The 18,337-nt window shown below is 41.7% G+C and overlaps 2 protein-coding genes across 5 annotated transcripts in view; one reads left to right on the forward strand and one right to left on the reverse strand.

Annotated features, from left to right (window-relative positions):
• LOC129678040 (uncharacterized) overlaps positions 1-5,811 on the reverse strand; it is a 44,427-nt gene extending 38,616 nt beyond the window's left edge. For both annotated transcript variants that reach the window (XM_055608714.1, XM_055608713.1), the window contains exon 1: positions 5,625-5,811. In XM_055608714.1, coding sequence (XP_055464689.1) covers positions 5,625-5,721 — 97 coding nt within the window. In that variant the 5' untranslated portion in view covers positions 5,722-5,811. The remainder of the gene's footprint in view (positions 1-5,624) is intronic.
• A 274-nt stretch (positions 5,812-6,085) lies between these two features.
• The window catches only part of LOC129678014 (signal recognition particle subunit SRP54), a 65,742-nt gene continuing 53,490 nt past the window's right edge, over positions 6,086-18,337 (forward strand). The window contains exons 1-3 of one of the 3 annotated variants that reach the window (XM_055608689.1): positions 6,090-6,346; positions 8,385-8,451; positions 17,940-18,049. In XM_055608689.1, coding sequence (XP_055464664.1) covers positions 17,972-18,049 — 78 coding nt within the window. In that variant the 5' untranslated portion in view covers positions 6,090-6,346; positions 8,385-8,451; positions 17,940-17,971. Of the gene's footprint in view, positions 6,347-8,384; positions 8,452-17,939; positions 18,050-18,337 lie in introns of all 3 variants that reach the window. The other 2 variants (XM_055608691.1, XM_055608688.1) reach the window with 2 other exon arrangements.

The raw sequence follows: 18,337 nt of genomic DNA on the forward strand, positions 1-18,337 counted from the left end.
AGCCTCTGAAAGATTCTACCTAGCAGTGTATCAAAGCAGATATGGAGACTCATAACCAAACCTTTGGCAGAGTACAGAGAATCATATAAAAGAAGGGAGAGTTAGTATGACATCGAGAGGATAGGAGCTCCACAAGGACCAAATATATCTGGACACAGGGGTCTTTTATGAGACTGTTTCTCCAACCAAGGATCGTGTATGGATATAACATAGAACCTCTGCTCGGATGTAGCCCGTGGTAGCTCAGTAACCAAGTGGGTATCCTAGTAAGGGGACTATTTCTGACATGAACTCAATGGCAGGCTCTTTGACTTCCCCACCCCCCAAGGGAGGAGCAGTCCTCCACAGAGGAGGACTTTGCAGCCAGTCCTAAAGATACCTGATAAAATAGGGTCAGATGAAATGGGAGGAGGTCCTCCCCTATCAGTGGACTTGGAAAGGGGCAGGAGGAGATGAGGAAGGGAAGGTGGGATTGGGAGGGAATAAGGGAGCTGGATAGAGCTGGGATACAGACTTAATAAAATGTGACTAATAATAAAAAGTAAAAAAAAAAAAAAGAAAAAGAAAAAGAAAACTGGCCTTAACTTCTTTGTATTCCTCCTGTCTCAGCTTCCTTAGTCTTACTTGATCCTTTTGATTAAAAAAATAATCACTAATATATTATTGCACAGATAATAAATAGTTAAAGTCTAAAATACTGGTAATCCCATTAAAAAATAAACCTGGTCCACTGTTGCTGGAATGGTAAAAGGGTATAGCTAGTGCTAGGCTGGGCATTAGCAACCCACATCTTTCATAATAGCACACAGAAGGCTGGTGAATTTCTGTAGTGTGAGGCCACCCTGGACTACATAGAGAGTTCTAGGCTACAATTTTTTTTTTTTTTGGTAAAAAAAAAAAAAAAAAAAAAAAAAAAAAAGGGCCAGGTATGGTATGGTGGTGAATGCCTTTAATTCCAACACTTGGGAGGCAGAGACAGGAAGATCTCCAATGAGTTTCGAGGCTAGCCTGGTCTGCTAAGTGAGTCTAGGACACCCAGGGCTCCAAAGGGCTCTATGTCAACATACCAAAGAGATAGAGGCACAGTCATGTTCAGGCCTACACTACTCACAATACGTAAGAAATGGAGTCAGTATAGATGCCCAGCAACAGATGAACAGATGTAGAGGAATTTTAATCCAGCAACATGGCTGCTCTGATCACATTCAAAGTTCTAGGTCTGTATGATCTGGCTGGAATGCAGTCATGCCACTCACCTTTAATCCCTCTTGCTGGAATAGAGAAGTGTCCTTACCTTTAATCCCAAACAATGAAGGTAAAGTTAGTTTGTAGAAGGAAACACCCATATTTGAAAGTGATGTCTAATTGAGGGGCAGAAAAAGTGATATAGGAGAGAAAGATTTGACAAAATAGGATACGCCCATCTCTCACAAGAGAAACTATTCTGAGAGCGTGAGAAGGAGAAAGGGAAAAAACGAGGAGAGGAGGCAGTTTTATCAGAGTTTTACAGAGAAAGGTCAAAGAAGAGAAGGTAGGCACAAGTGACAGAACAAGCCAGAGAATGAGAAGGAGCCAGAAGATTAGAACAGAATGCTAGTTAGTCTGAGGCCAAGCAAAACAATTCAGTCAGAGGCTGAAAGAAGCCAGTTTGTATCAGTCAGCTGGGCCAGGAGTTTGAGCCATAACAGCTGAGCTGAACCAGCTAGCCAGAGTTCAGAAAGAGCTAGAAAGAGTGAGCTTACTCAGTAAGTCTCAGAGACTGAAAATATTCTAGGTCTAGGTAAGAATATTCTAGGTCTAGGTAAGAATGTATGGAGGCTAGAAGCTTCTAGGACTGGGCCTATGTTATAAGTAAGCCTCCAAGACAATTACATCTGGCAAATAAGTTACTTTTACAAACAGATAAAGGAAATGTGGCACATACATGCAATGGAATTATATTTAACCATAAAGAAAATGAAGTTGTGACATTGAGGGAAAATGGGTGCAAAAGTAATTCTATTGGTAGACTGTTTGCCTAACATGCATGAGGTTCTGGAGTCTACCTTCAGCCCCAGGCAGGTGGAGAAGGCCTGAAATCCCAGCAGTTCAGAAGTGGCCATGGACACCACAAGTTTATGGTCATCCTCTGCTATGCAGGGAATTCAAGGCTCGTTGCGGAAACTTGAGTCTGCCAAAACCAATCAACCAACCAACAAACCACCTATGTGTTGAAATGTAACTTGGACAAGTAACTGAAATTTAAATGTTGAAATTGTGCGATATGTATCACTTAACCAGAATAGACAGGTGCACTAAGATACTTCTTGTTTTTGTTGATAACATAGGCAAGTACAGATGGCTTATCTGTAATCCCCAGAGGATTTGTATTTGGAAGCAGAGAGAACTTGGAGGATCCTCAATTCAAGGCTAACCTGGGCTACATAATGCAACCTCCTTTAAAAAAAAACAAACCAAAACACGCCTTCAAGCTAAGTGATCTAATTTCTTAAAACAGTACATTAATAAATGTTCTTCAGAGCTGTACACTTTTAGCTTCAGAACTTGGGAAGCAGAGGCAGGTGGACTTGTGAGTTTGAGGCCAGCCTGGTCTACAGAATGAGTTCCAGGATAGCCAGGACTACACGGGAAACTCTGTATTAAAAACCAAACCAAAAACCAACCAACCGAACAAACAAAAACGTTCTTCAGAAACTTGAGTTATTTTCTAATAAATGACACAAACTTCTGGAGTAGAAGGTTGGCTGCAGAGAGGGATCACTCGCTGCTGCTGCTGTTGCAGAGGATCTGAGGTTGGTTCTCAGCACTCACACCAGGAGGCTCACAGCTGCCTGTACTTGCAGCTTAGAGAGTCAACACCCTCTTCTGGCCTCTGCAGCACCTGTGCACACATGGCATCTGTTCACTTACACGGACACATAACTAAATCTTCAAAAAGCAAAACTGTTACTGGTGCGATGGCTTAGTAAGTGAAGGCCCTTGCTCCTAAGCCTGGCAATGTGAACCTGATAGCAGGAACGCACACTGTGAAAGGAGAGGCTCAATTCTCCTAAGCTATCCTGATTTTCATAAGCCCATTATAACACGCTACCCCTACTCCCCATGAACACACAAAATACATTTTTAAAATGGAAGGAAAAATATACTTTTTATTCAGTGATATTGGGAGTACGTTTTTACTAAATAAACATGCAGAACAGACTTCAAAGTCAATGCAATTTTGAACAATGGAGGCTCAATTAATGCATCTAAATCTAGGGACTTGAATTACAAATAATTCAGTGAGACTGAGGGGAAGCTGTAAGTGCCAAAGGGAGGCAGCAGCGTGTTGTATGCATGCACATGGATGCCTGTATCCCTCCTTGTGTATGAGACAGGGTCTACTGAGGTCTGTGATCTCCAATTAGGTTAAGCAGGCTGAGTGGGGACCCCCAGTATGTCTCTGCCTCAGCAGAGCTGGGATGCCATATGCTAAGGTTACATGTGTGATCCTGTGCTTTATGTCTGGCTTTTTATGCGACTTTTTATACCAACACACTACGGTTTAGGAAATAACACAGCCAGTAGCTTGGAAGCAAAAGAGAAGTAGGGATGGAACTCTGGTCCCATGGTTGGGTACCAAGCACTTCGATGTTGGGAACACAAAGGTCCGTGGCACTCCACAGACACCGCCAGGAAAACTGGGACTGTTCTTTTCAAGGAAAAAGATGTATAACCTGTTTTCCGCCCAGAGGACTGGGACGGCAAGTGGCTAATAGCCTAGGTCAGCAACTCTCAAACTGTGGGTCATGACAAGGGGTCGAATGACCCTTTCACAGGGTCACATATCAGATATTTACCTTATGATTCATAACTGTAGCATAATTACGGTTATGAAGTAGTAACGCAAAATAGTTTTATGGTGGGGGGGGGGGTCACCACAACATGAGGAGCTGTATTAAAGGGTTGGAGTATCAGGAAGGTTGAGAACCACTGGCGATCCTGGTGCTATCTTCAGGGCCCACAAGCTGAACCAGATGACCTCTGTGCTATCTGTGTGACCACGCCGGATTCTCCCCTAGGCTGTAAGATAACATGTGCAGCCTATCTACAGAACCCATCTACAGGGAAGAAGTGACACGTACTTTGAAAAAGGTTTCAGTATAATTATGCCTCCTTCTGCACACACGACTGTGTTGCACCAGGAAACCTTTTCTCAAATTGCACTGTACAGAACATGCCTAAAATAAGCTGCCCAGTGTCAGAACTGGCTACTGAGTCCTGCTGAGTCTCACTAGGATCATTCCTCTCCTGGCCCTGGCATTTGCAGAGACTCCTACACTTTACCATTGCTCCAGCCTACAACACATTTTTGGTTGTGAGCCTGAACTTTTAACTGATAAGCTATGTCTCCAGTTCCAATGCTGCATTTTTGTAGTGAATGCTTTTGAAATAAATGACGTGATGCTGAGGTATGTAGAAAAGCTAAAAGGAAGTTGGTGATGGTGGATGAAACAGGTAAGTTAGGATTTAATGAAGTTATAGAAGAGACTCTGCCTCCAAAAGAGTATTCTGTAAATTCCTATCTTGAAACACTCCATGTATGTGTCTATAACCATGGAGAAGTGTCCCTTGTTCCCTATTCTTTCCAAGTAAACTTTGCTATCAGATGCCTCAAGCCAACTTTAGTTTGCTGTCTCAATTAAAACAATCTCTCAAAATGTTTAACAATTACTGTTTGATACCGACACCTACAGGTGTTGACTGTCTCTACACCAGGAACCTTCCTAACCGTCAAGGTTGGAGGTCTAAAACAGGAAGCTGGAGTTGCGGGTGTAGCTCAGTAGGTAGAGCACCTGCTGAGAAAGCAGGTTTGCTCTCCAGCATCAACAGGGCGGAGATGGATGTGGAAGGACCAGAAGTTCTTCTGATAAGTATGAGGTCTACTGAGACCACTTGAGACCTTGCCTCAAGCTGTAAAAATACACTGGAGGTCACCATCAAGTAATAGTACTTCAAGTACTGGGTCTGAACGAAAAGTTACCTTGGGAATGAACGTTTTGCAGGATTGAAGTATAGCATACATTGGTACAGTTCTCAAAAAGGAGAGAGCATATAAATAAAAAGGTGGTTTCACTAGGCTTTTTTCTTTTTGCTAGAAAACAACAGTTTTATCCACTAAAGATCCACTAAGGATCTAATCTTTCCTGGATTCTAATTTGTGGCTTTTCATTTTTACTATTAACAGTTTAAAGAAAGCCTTTTTTCCTCCCCATTCCCTGAAAGATTATTATTAAGTGGTCTATTTTACCATGTATAAACTAAATGTACTCAGTACATGTGATTTTTCTTTTTCTTTTTTTACCTTGAGGATAACTCCACAGCCTAAAAAACCTTTCCAGGTAGTACCTAACCCTCTGTGCGAGACACTGAAGAAGAGGTTCTAGAAGCCCGTCTACAGTAGCAAGGGGATCACGAACCACCGAAAGTTGGTTCTCAGGCATCCAATCGTAAAATGCACTCCAATGACCAGGTGTGAGGTGTGCGGCGGTCAAGAGCCGCCCAGCGACCCGGTGTCTAGCCCCGGCCCGCCCTGGTAACCAAAGATCAAAGCCAACCGCCGAGCTCTGGCCACGACTGCTTACGAGTAGTTCTCATCCAGTGGATCAGGGCCGGGACATCCGCGGGAGCCGTAGCGCCGAGCAGCTGAAAAACAGCCCGCCGAGCGGAGTCAAAATCCATGGCGCAGCCAGCAAACGCAAGAGCAGGTTCGCTCTGAGCACGCGCAGCCAGACACGCGTCAGGAGGGCCGAACCGCTAAGCCCCGCCCCCTCTGGGGTCCCGCCTCTCGGGGCTGCGGAAGGCGCAAGCCACGCCCCTCGCCCAGCCCTCCGGCACGCCTGGTCGCTTTTTCTTAAGGCGGTGCTTCGAGTCCTGACTTTTCCCCGAGATTGCACCCGGAGAGGGCCTGTTCCGCTGCTGGCTTGCTGCCGCAGCGACGTTCCGGTAGAACGCCGAGGTCAAAGGTCAGCGCGAGCAAAGACACACCTCTAAGCTCCTGGCGGAGGTGAGCCGCGGCTCTGTGCCCCGGAAGCGGAAGCCCGTTTCTTCACGCAGGGCCGGACTACGCTGAGTGATGACGTCTCCTCATTGGGCGGAAGGTTTGGTGGCAGTCGTCGGTGTTCCAGCTGGTGGGAGTTGGCTTCACGGTGCTGGGCGCTGAGCCCCCAGTTTATGTAGCTGGCAGGTTGGGCCGCGGGGTCGTCCCTGTCCTTCTTCCCGTGTTCCTGGGTTTCCTTCTCGGCGTGGGGCCTCGCCAAGGACTCGCCGGCCCGGTGGGGCCGCGGCTTTAGTGGTGCCTTTTGCGGTGAGTGTGGGGTTCTCCTCGCTCGGCGCTGTAGAGAAGGTAGCGGGGCCAGCCCGAGGCTGAGGTGCACCTCTATCCCTTGTCCTCCATCGCGAGTATTACTAAAGGATGCGCTGGTCCCTTCTGATTTGTCTTCAGATTTACCCGAGCCAGATAAGTGAGCATGTGTAGGCTTGACTTATTGAAGGCTTTCCTGAACAAGAATTTAGGTGAGGTATTTGCCCGGAGCTTTTTGATGTGGACCAGATTTAATTTTCCTATCTTTTAGTGCCTAACTAAAAGATTGTTCTTTCTGTATGTAGTATAACAAATAAGAACTTTTACTGACGACCTTCTTTTTTTTTTACAAGTTGATACTACTGAGCATGCATTTAAACAGTTTTGTTTTTTTTTTTTTTATATCAGCTTTCCTGTTAGTCTAAACTTGTTGATAGAACAAAATGTTTCCAGGACTTGCTTTGTTTTTTTTTTTTTTTTTTTTTTTTTTTTTTTTTTTCCTTTTTAAGCCTGTAGGCCTAAGTAATAAAGGACACAAGCCCCAACACGGAGATGCTAGCAGCACAGAGGAGAAAAAAGTCCATAAATATATATTGTAGCTTGACGAATAATGAGAGACTCTAGTTAGCCATAAAGAGGTATGGGGCAGTGATGAAAGTTAATGTGCGCCTTAAGGGATTTGTCTGAGTTATTTGCTGTTAAAATCTAGCCTCAATTTCCTGATGGGCTTATGAGGATGGTACTTACTAAGTATAGGTAATATGTTTAGTAAGTACCTATAAGCAGTAATGATGTGAAAGAGGAAGGAGAAAGTTCCTTCAAACCTCTTTACCTCAACTTTTTGATATGACAGATTAGTATTTTCTGATTTAATAAAAACTGTTACACAACGAGTACTTTAACTATCTGGGCCTGCTACTGGAATGGTGGCTTTTCTTTCTTTTAGAGATAGGCTTTTTTCTATGTACCTTTGCAGGCAAGGAGGAGTTAAAAACGAGTCTTTGGGGATATTGTCAGTCTTTGTTGATTTGCCCCTGATTGCTAGAATATGTGATCTTCATAGATTCGCCTTTAGAGTTCTCATCCGCACGGGTTGCTCCCATACACCATTCCCGTATGCCCGCCATTTCCATGTATTTTTCTTTAGCCTTCGTTTTGAGAGTTCTGTGCTTTCTGCAGACTCCATAGGTCCAAAGTAAATGCACTACCTCCAGCTCTCATTTTCTGCTAGGACATGTAGGATGTACATAGAAATGTATGGAAGCAGTGTCAGTTTTGAGTTTTGACCCTTACTTGTTGAGTGTGTTATGAGTATGTTCAATTTTTAAAAAGTCTGAGCCTCATGTGCGTAGCTACTTTGTGGGCTGGGTAGGAAATTACTTGAGCACAGGAATTGGAAGTGAGCCTGGGCTTCGTTATCAATACTGCACCCCTAAATACACAGCAAAGTAGTGTAATAAAAGGAACATTCATCTAGACATTCTACTTAAGTTGAAGACTATTAGAAGAAACTAAGACTTTTGATTTTTTTCTGTACTGATTTTTCCAGCTTTCAAATTAGCTTTTCATTCATTGGTTAATGACCTCAATAGCCATCAGGCTATTCAGGCTGGAGTCATTTCAATAAGTTAGCCTTGTTCTTTTTCTTTTTACAACCATTTGGCCATTTGGTCCTGTAGACTCCACTTCATGTGTTTTTGTTTGTTTGTTTTTGTTTTTTTGAGACATGGTTTCTCTTTGTAGCCTTCGCTGGTCTGTACTGCTTTGTAGAGCAGGCTGGCCTTGAACTCACAGAGATCCACCTGCCTCTGATGGGATTACAGCCATGCCTGGCTCTCATGTGTATTTGTTGTTGTTGTTTGGGAGCACATTTCTTCTGAACTTTTGAATTATGAACAGTATTTGTAGACTTCTAACTCTTGGATTTTTTCACCATTTGATGCATTTGTTGTTGTATCTAAAGAGGTTTTATTATATTCTATATATTTGGGTATATATCTGTATGTGTACACATACAGTTTTGTTTTTCTCTTTGAGACAGGCTCTCACTATGTTGCCTTGGTTGACCTTGAATCCATGGTCTCAAATCTTCTGCCTCAACTTCCCAGGTAAAAAAGTACTTATAATAGTCCTTTGCCTAAGAGATTTTAAAAGTTGAGGACAGATTTTTTGATTTGAGGGTTGCTGCTGAGTTCAGTAATTATTTGACCTGGATGTACACCTGGGTCTATGATGGCTTTTTTTTTTTTTGGTTTTCTGATCAAAAGTTTAGGTAAGACTTCTTTATTTTTTTTTCCCCTTAGTGTTAATTGTCCCTAAGGGTTTTGACTGATGATTTAATTTTGAGCTGATAAATATTGTATAAATGTAACTAGTGTAACACTGCTTGAGCTTGGGCCCTTCTCTCTGCTTTTTCATTTCCTCCTCAATGCTTTTTTCAGTTTCAAAAACAACTATTTCCGAGAAATTTTTTGTGTGTTTTTATTTTTCCTTTTCGCGATATTTTGTGTAAAGATTCTTTTAATAATTGTCCTGACAGCCAAAGCGTATCTTAAGAAAGTATTGCTTGTAGGTTTTATTTATTTTTTTTCCTTCCTCCCTTCCTCCCTGGCCTGGAACTTGCAGTGTAGACCATGCCTCATGTCACAGAGGTCCTGAATAGTGTCTTCTGAATGCTAAAGTTAAAGACCCTATTATAGCCCACCCTCTTGTTATTTTAGTTACTGTTCTTATTGCGTATTGGGTATGGTGGGAAGGGAGGAAGGTATGTGTATATTTGTGCATATGTGTGTGTTTGACTGTGTGCATATGTGTGCAGGTCCGAGGAAGAGACCAGAGGAGAAAGTTGGATGTCTTTTTTTATCCCTCTCTGCTTAATCTCTTGAGACAGGGTTTGTTGTTGGTATTTTTTTTTTTCTTTTTATTGTAAATTTCTTCTTTTATTTTGTTTTCTATTTCAAGACAGGGTTTCTCTATGCAGCCCTGGCTGTCCTGGACTCACTTTGTAGACCAGGCTGACCTTGAAATCACAGTGATCCACCTACCTCTGCCTCCTTGAGTGCTGGATTAGAGGCACGTGCCACCATGTCTGGCAAATCTTTTTTTAATTTATTTTTTGAAATTATTATATCATTTCCCATTTCCCTTTCATCCCAACAAACCCTCCTGTATACCACTAATCACTTTCAAATTCATGCCTTCTTTTCCATCTTTAATTGCTGCTATATACATGCTTATGCGTATATTTCTGAATATACAAATATACCCTGCTTAGTCTGTGTGTTACTTGTGTGTAGGTTTTCAGGGCTGCCTGTTTGGTATCAGACAACCAGTTAGTGTGCTCCCAGGAGGAAGACTTTTTCTCCTGTAGTTTCTTGGTTAAAATTGAGGCCACCTGAAGAGTTGTTGGTTATTGCCAGGGTATTGTGCCATCATTTCACTCTTAGGGTTATTGTGCCATGCCAATTGTGGTTTATAGTCGTCATAGCTGGGTAGGACGCTTGGTTGCTTCCCGCCTTTTGAAGCTTGCTTGCATGGTACCTTCTGGTACCAAGAAAGCTAGTCCTCAGAAAGAAGGCTTTCTGTTCAGTTCCAAGGCCTCTGGCCTATGTCTGAAGTACATGGTCTGTGCATGAATAGAGGGTTCCACCTCTGGTGGTGGGAGAGAGCAACCAGGGATGATAACAATAGCCTACAATGTTGTAGGGAGGCTCAACCTGATAAACAGCTCAAAAGAAGGTTCTCGTGGCTAGTGTTGGAGTTTTTATCAGGGAACGTTGTTAGCCCTGATAAGAAAATTTTATTTAAACTATAAAATTGTGTTATAGCTTTTGTTTCCTTGTTTTGCTTTTTAGGTAGATTTTTAATAGTATGATTCCTTATGATTGCTTTATAGGTAGATCATTGTAGTAGGATTCCTTTTGATTTCTTTTGAAGCACCCTTATTGTTATTTTACCCTCCTGCCCTTCCTCTGTATTTATCTCCCTCTCAACTTCTCCATTAGAGCCCTGTTCTGTTCTCCTCCCGCCCCCATCAAATCACTTATACCCTGCCATATCCTTCTCTGTTGCTTCCCAGCAATGGTCCCTTTTCACTTTCTGATTCGCAGTCACTCGAGGCTATGTACTCATCGGAAGATTTGGAGCACTGAGCCTTAGATGTGAGAGAACATGTGATTTGAGACCGAGTCTTAACTAAACCTAAAGCCCGCTCTTTTGTCTAGCTGGTTGGCCAGTGAGCCTCCTGAATCTACCTCTCAGTGCTAGGGTACGTGCATGCACATCTTCACAGTGGATGCTGGGAATTCAAACTCAGATCCTCATGCTTGCACAGCAAATGTTCTTAGGACTTGATCTATTTTCCCAGGCACTTCAATTAGTCTTTAAAATTGTGTTTTTAGGGCAGACATGGATTTATTAAGAAAAAGAGGAAAACTTCCGAAGAGGGAAAGGGTTGCAAGGAAGGAATGCCCTTCTCTTTTAAACTAAGCCTTGTTCTCTGGCCCAGGTTGGCCTCACACTCATGAGCCTCTGCCTCAGTCAGGTGTACATTACTATGCCTAGCCTAACTGAAATTTTCTCTACCTTTTTTTCATTAGACTAGGGGTGAAGTTTGGAGAGGTAGTTTAGTTGGTAAAGTAAGGACTTGAGTCTAAACCATTTTCTCGGATTTGAAAACTCTTGGTAAAAATATAGCCAATAATCAAGACTGATTGAGATTTTCTATTTATCTTTATGTCCATCCAGAAGATTTTGATTTGTTGAAATTTTCTAAAGGAACCACGTAGGTAGCTTAGTCACTAAAGTGTCTTATATGCACCATGGCCTGAATTTCACCCCAGGAACCCAAATTAAATAGCCAGTCTGTGGTTGCAAATGCATGTAATCTTAACACTTGGGATGTGAAAACAGGCGGAACCTTCGTGCTTGGCCAGTGTCAGTAAGAGAGACCCACTCTCAGAAAACAAGTGGGCAGCTCCTGAGTAATGACAGTTGTTGGACCTTCTACACGGTTGCACACACCCATGCAACCACAGTCATACGTACGTATACACACAACTATGAAGTGTTGCTGTGTTGTTTTGTTTGGAGGCAGGGTTCTCTGTGTAGCCCTGGCTGTCCTGGAACTCACGGTTTAGACCAGCCTGGCCTCCACATCACAGAGATATGCTTGCCTCTGCCTACTGAGTGCCTGGGACTAGAGGCGTGCACCACTGGTGCTGGCTGTTTCTTGTTTTTGAGGTGGTCTCGTTATGTAGCCCTGGTTGGCCTTGAATTTACAGAGGTCAACCTTCCTCTGTGCTGTGATTAAAAGCATGCACCACCATGCCTGCTTACAGTGTTAGTTTTAATGTTAAGGTTTTAAACTTTGAAAAATAAAAAACAAACAAACCTGAGAAACAGTCATTTTAGTTAGGTGTGGTGGCACACACCTGTACTCAGAAGTAGAGGTATAAGCATTGTTCCATGTCCAGGCTGTCCTGGTCTAGATAGTGAGTTCCAGGCTAGCCATTACTATCTAGTGAGATTCTGTGTCAAAAAACCAAAAAGAGGAATTTATGGTGGCATGAAATTAACAAGAGAGCTTTATGTATATTAATCTAATGCCAATTTATTGATTAGGAATGAAAACATTTTTTTTACACTGGCACAATTCATGGAGCACGTAGTAGGTATTTAAGGAATGGATAAATGGGTACAAATGACACCTAGATGAACTCCTAGTTTATATACTAATAATGCTATTAGTATAATAATGCTATTAGTATAGCTTCTGTATTTCACAAAGAAGCACAATGGAAAATAATTTTCTTCTTGCTGTAAAAAAATAATACACATGCCAAGCAGTGGTGGTGTTGAGGTTTTATTGCTGTGAAGAGACACCATGACCATGGCAACTCTTATAAAAGAGAACATTTTTAGACGGTTAGTCCATTATCATCATGGCTGGAAGCATGGTGGCATGCAGGCAGACATGGTGCTGGAGAAGGAGCTGAGAGTTGTACATTTTGATCTGTAGGCAGCACAGGAGACTTTTGGCTTGAGCATACATGACCTCAAAACCCGCCCCCACAGTGAGACGCTTCCTCTAACAAGGCCACTCCTCCTAATGGTGCCACACTCTATGGGTCAAGCATTCACACACATGAGTCTTTGGGAGCTATACCTGTTCAAACCACCACAGGTGGTGCACAGCTGTAATCCCAGCAGGGAGGCAGGGACTGGCGGATCTCTGTGAGTTTGAGGCCAGCCTGGTCTACTGAGTGAGCTCTAGGACAGCCAGGGCTACACAATGGAACCCTATCTTAAAAAACAAAAACAAAACAAAACTTTCAGGCATGCACTCAGTATACATACGTACATGGAGGCAAAACCTGCAGCACGTTCTGTTCTTCGTTTCTTTTTATTGTCTGTTAATAGCCCAGGATGTGGCTCCACCACATTTTACTTAGCTCTTCACCAGTTGGCAGATATTTGGGTTGTTTCTGTTTTTATCTCTTGAGTAATTATGTTATGACTGACCATGTTTTGTTTTTGTTTTGATGTATATCTTGCTTTCTCTTAGATAGTTATGTTGTAATTGGATTTCTGGATTTCTGCTTTCCTTTTTTTCCTTCCTTCCTTCCCTCCTTCCCTCCCTTCCTTCCTTCCTTCCTTCCTTCCTTCCTTCCTTCCTCCCCTTCTTTTTTTCTTTCTTTCTTTCTCTCTCTCCTTCCTTCCTTCCTTCCTTCCTTCCTTCCTTCCTTCCTTTTCCTTCCTTCCTTTTTTTTTGTCCCCTTTGGTTTTTTTGAGACATCATCTCTATATAGATAGCCCTAGCTGTCCTTGAACTCTGAGATATGAGAGCCTCTACCTTCAAAATGCTAGGATTAAAGGCTACACCAAAATACTTGCCTTCTTTTTTTTTTTTTTAATATATATTTATATATATAATTTTATTTTTGAGGTAGTGGTTCACTAGATGCAGTTGGCTTAGACCTTGCTAGTAGCCTAGGCTATCCTGGAATTCATGATTCTTCTGACGTCTAGATTTTTATAAAGAAGACTTTTTAAAGTGTGCTGTAAAGTACTGAGGTAAGCTGAGCATGTTGTTCAGTTAGTAGCTTGAGGTCCAGTTTCCAGCACCATGTAATCTTTGTTCTTGGGAGGTAGAGGGAGGCAAATCAGAAGTTTAAGGTCATCCTTGGTGACTTAACAAGTTCGAGGTCAGCCAGACATGACATGTACCATAAATTTTTTTAAACTTTCTCACTTTTATATGACAAATATTCCCAAACTCTTCTGAGCAGAAGTTCTTTGAGGGGGCTGGAGAGATGGCTCAGTGGTTAAGAGCACTGTTTGCTCTTTCAAAGGACTGAGGTTCAATTCCCAGCACCCACATGGCAGCTCACAACTGTCTGTATCTCCAATTCAAGGGATTTGACACCTTCACACTAATGCACATAAAATAAAATTAAATAAATTATTAAAAAAAGTTCTTTGAGACTATCCCATAATCATCTGACTCACTCATCCTGGGAAGGATCCCACAGATAGCACAGGTTTTTGTTTTGTTTTGTTTTTTAAGATTTATTGATTTATTTTATACATATATGAATGCTCTACCTGCAGGTCACATACACGCCAGAAGAGGCCACCACATCCCAGTATAGATGGTGGTGAGCCACCACCACGTGGGTGCTGGGAATTGAACTCAGGCCCTTCGGAAGAGCAGGCAGTGCTCTTAGCCACTTAGCCAGCTCTCCAGCCCTGATAGCACAGGTTTTGAACTGCCATTAAACCGACCTGTGACCCTGTCAGCTTAGGCCACATTCATCTGGATGGACATGTGGTTTGGTACCAATGATGCTGTTGTTTGCGGAGCATTTCCGCAGCACATGCAGGTCCATGAACTCACCAGTGTCACTCTGCATGTCAAGGCCATGCGTGCTCGCTAGTCCAGCAGGAACGCAGAAAGGCTAGATAATATCTTTTAAAATGAAAAAAATACTTCTGTAAGGAAAGGTGTGTTGGCAATGCCCACAATTTTTTTTTTTTTTTTAAGTTTAAAAAGAGCCAAACAGGCTGGGTGTAGTGGTATATGCCTTTAATCCCAGTAGAAAGATTGTTTCCAAAACAAACAAACAAACAGAAGAGTTACAGTATGGGAAATTGGACTTTTTTCTTCCTGTTTTAAGTGTAGTCCTGCCTGTCCTAGAATTGGCCGTGTAGTTCGAGCTGGCCTTGAACTAACGTCCAGCTACCTCTGCCTTCCAAGCAGAGATTAAGGGTGTGTACCACCATCCATGCCCAGCTAGAGTCAGTAAGAAAACATTTTTATTTATTTTAATTTCTGAGTATTGAGTGTTTTGCTTGCATGTATGTAGTGCACCGCTTTTGTGCCTGGTGCCTTTCAGAGAGAGAATATGGATTCCCTGGAACTGGAGTTACGCGTGGCTGTGCACCACCATGTGAGTGCTGGGAATCAAACCCGATCCTTCGGAAGAACAAGTGCTCTTAATCCAGCGAGCCATCTCTCCTGCACCCTAGATTCAATTTTAAGAATTAACTGGTATAACTTTAAAAATGAAAAATCATCTGTTTATGATGTCATCTTAACATGTTCATTGTGGTGTCATGGATAGAACTGTACCACTCATGGTAACCGTGATAAAAGATGAATGGAAACATTCCATTTCGTCATGAAAAGTAATTACTTCATTGGTTTGGCATATTGGATATGGGATAAGAAATCTTAAATCCTTTCCACAAAGTAGTTGCTCTTTGAGGTTAAGCAACCATGTAACTGTTTAAAATAAAACAACCTTTGCTTAAGGTAAGCAAACTTTTCACATTTTCGTCATGTCAGCAATAATTTAAATTTTTAAATATGTTTTGGAGACAGGGTCTCAGCATGTCACCCAGGCTGACCTCCAGTTCACAAAGCTCTGTCTCCTGTGTACTGGATTAAAGGTTTGTGCCACCATGTCTGGCTATTTTTTTAAATTAATTACTTTTAAAATTTAGAGAGTGTTTAGAGCTGTAGACCTAGCTGGCCCAGAACTCACTATGTAGAACAGGCTGGCCTGGAATTCACATAGATATCCTTTCTCTTTTCCCAAGTGCTGGACAAAGGTGCATCATCACACGTGGAAAGAATTATTATTTTTAACTTCTAAATTACTAAATTTTGCTTTAGTAATATTTAGTTATGCAGTCTGAGATAGCTCTTTTCTGTAAGACCCTAAAGGTCATTAAAGGTCATTTTCCATTTTCCCTTCCTACATCTTTTAACTCCTTTAAGCTCAGTCTCTTAAGTCTCCTGTGGCAAATACCTTTGCTATTTTCTCAGTTTTCCTTTTTAATTTTTAAATTTTATTTTTTATGTTTATGGTTTTTTCCCCCCTACGTGTATGCCTGTGTACTGCATGCAAGCCCGGTGACAGAAGATGCCAGAAGAGGGAACCAGATTCCCTAGAACTGGAGTTATGGGCATTTGTGAGCTGTGTTGTGAGCTGCCAACTTGGTGCTGGGAATGGAACCTTGGTCCTCTGGAAGACCAGTCAGTCCTCCTACCTACTGAGCCGTATTTAAAAAAAAAAAAAAAAAAAGTAGCTATTTGTGTGAGTACTTCTGGGGAAGGGTCATAAGACGGGGTCTGACTCCCTTGGAACTAGCTTTAAGGCAGTTGTGAGCTGCTTTAAGAGGGTGCTAAGAATTGATCTCAGGTCCCCTGGTTGTCCTGGAACTCAATGTAGCCAAGTCTGGCCTTGAAATCGCAGAGCCTCTGCCTCCCAAGTGCTGCGATTAAAGACATGTGCCACTATGCCCAGCTTCTGTTTTTCTTATTTTTAGTATTTTGTATACTCTGCAAAATGAGATAATCTCAAAAGGGCTGCCAGAATAATGTTTTTGAGGATTTAACTTTTGGCCAATATTGTTTATATTAGACTGTTGCTATTTCTTAAATCTGGTTTTCAAAGGTTTTATTCCCATGTCTGCATTTTTACTTACTCCATTTCACACTTCTCAAATTCCATTTTGCCTTCTTTTTCACTTACCTAAAAATCTACCTGTTACTTCAGAACCAAATTTTGATAAAGCCAGTTTAGCTTAGCTTAATTTTGTTTTTTATTCCATGACTTTTATAGAAATCGACAGTTGACCATGACTCTTTATTGTTAGGATTGCTTCACTAATCATTTGTCAGGGTTCTCCAAAGAAAAAACCAATTTCTTTATTATTATTACTATTACTATTATTATCATTATCATTATTATTTGGAGTCCTTGTGTAGGGAGGTGGGTATTTATTGTCCAAGTTGGCTTAGTTATGGAGCTGACTAGCCTGAAGTTCGCCAGGGCTTGTTGGCAGGTGGGTAGGCTAATGCTTTAGCTGCAGTCCAAAGGCCAACAGGACTGTCTAAGAGCAGAGACACAGGAGCTGCTGTTCTTTCTGTAGTTAGGCAAGAGGGATTCTGTTTTGGTATTTATTTTGCTGTTCTTTCATGTACCTTGCCTTACCAGCTAGTAAATAAAACATGTTGAGGACAGGCAGTACTAATCATATTTATTTACCGTCTGAATTCTTTCATCCTTGCATGTAACAGTACATCTCTATACTTTTATAAAGCTATACCTTTTTGGTTTTGTTTAGATTGTCTCATGCAACTCAGGCTGGCCTCCAGCTCCGGCTCTCCTTCTTATACAGAAGTGTACTCCCATGCCTGGCTTAAGGAAAGGATTTTTGAGGTTTCTGTTATTTTGGAGCTAAAAAATCGTGAAATCATTTTAAAATGGGAAGAACAATTGGTTGTTAGAATAAAATGAAGTAATGTGTTTTTTGTTTGTCTTTGTGTGTGTGTGTGTGTGTGTGTGTGTGTGTGTGTGTGTGTGTGTGTGTGTTTGAGACCGAGTCTCACTGTGTAGCCTTTGCTGGCCTGGAACTCTCAGTGTAGATTAGGCTGGCCTCAGCCTCATAGTGATCTATATTCTTCTGAATCCCCAGCTGCTGGAATTAAAGGTGTATGCACCATGCCCAGCCTTGTAGCAATGTTATTTATGCAGTGGGTGACAGTCAGATGATTTGTTTTGTGCTAGGACAGTTAAGTGATTTATGAATTAAGGTAATCTTTCTTTCTTTCTTTCTTTCTTTCTTTCTTTCTTTCTTTCTTTCTTCTTTCAAGAGTCAGAATCAAAATAGCACAGAGTTATATAATGTGGGAGTTAAGCACCATTTCTAGAGAGTTTACTTATCTTTATTTACAAGTGGACATGAAGCATCATTCGGTTACCCATGTTCATGAGCATGTGCCCAAAAGAGAACAAATTAACAAATTTAATTTAAGATCATATTTTCATTTCTTTAACATATATTATTTAACATTTTAAATCTGGTGACTTATGTTTAAGATTCTCTACTTAGATATTTAAATGGAAGGTGTCATAATCAAATTGATCTTCTGGACATGAGTGTATTGAAATTGCAGGTTCAGCTGCTAGCAGCTGAGATTACAGTGTTCACATGCTGGAGTACTTTAATTTGAATTTAAATAGTTTTCTTCAGCTAGGAGTTAGTGGGAAGGGGTTTTCAATTAATATTTTCTTTTCCTTTCTAGAGTTCTCATAAGTACATCTTAAAACCTTCAAGATGGTTCTGGCAGATCTTGGAAGAAAAATAACGTCAGCATTACGCTCTCTGAGCAATGCCACCATTATCAATGAGGAGGTAGGAGGATGCGGTGTGCGGTACTGGGCTGGAGAGCTGGACAGTGCACATCTAGACTGGTTTATTACCGCGAGTGCGCTGTAATAGGAACGAGGGCTTTTACTGAAAAATCAGCTGCTGTGTCATTTTGCCTTTTTTAAACTAAATTAAATAAATTTTTAAGTATGTGTATGTGTGAGAGGTTATGTGAGCAACAGTGCTGGCGCCCAGAGGACAGGTCTCTGGAGCTCAACATATAGGGGGTTGTAAGCTGCCCAAGTGCTAGGACTCAAACCCAGGACCTGAAAG

The sequence above is a fragment of the Psammomys obesus genome, unplaced genomic scaffold (genome assembly GCF_907164565.1).
Source record: "Psammomys obesus unplaced genomic scaffold, mPsaObe1.curated_primary_1811, whole genome shotgun sequence".
Lineage (NCBI taxonomy): Eukaryota > Metazoa > Chordata > Mammalia > Rodentia > Muridae > Psammomys > Psammomys obesus.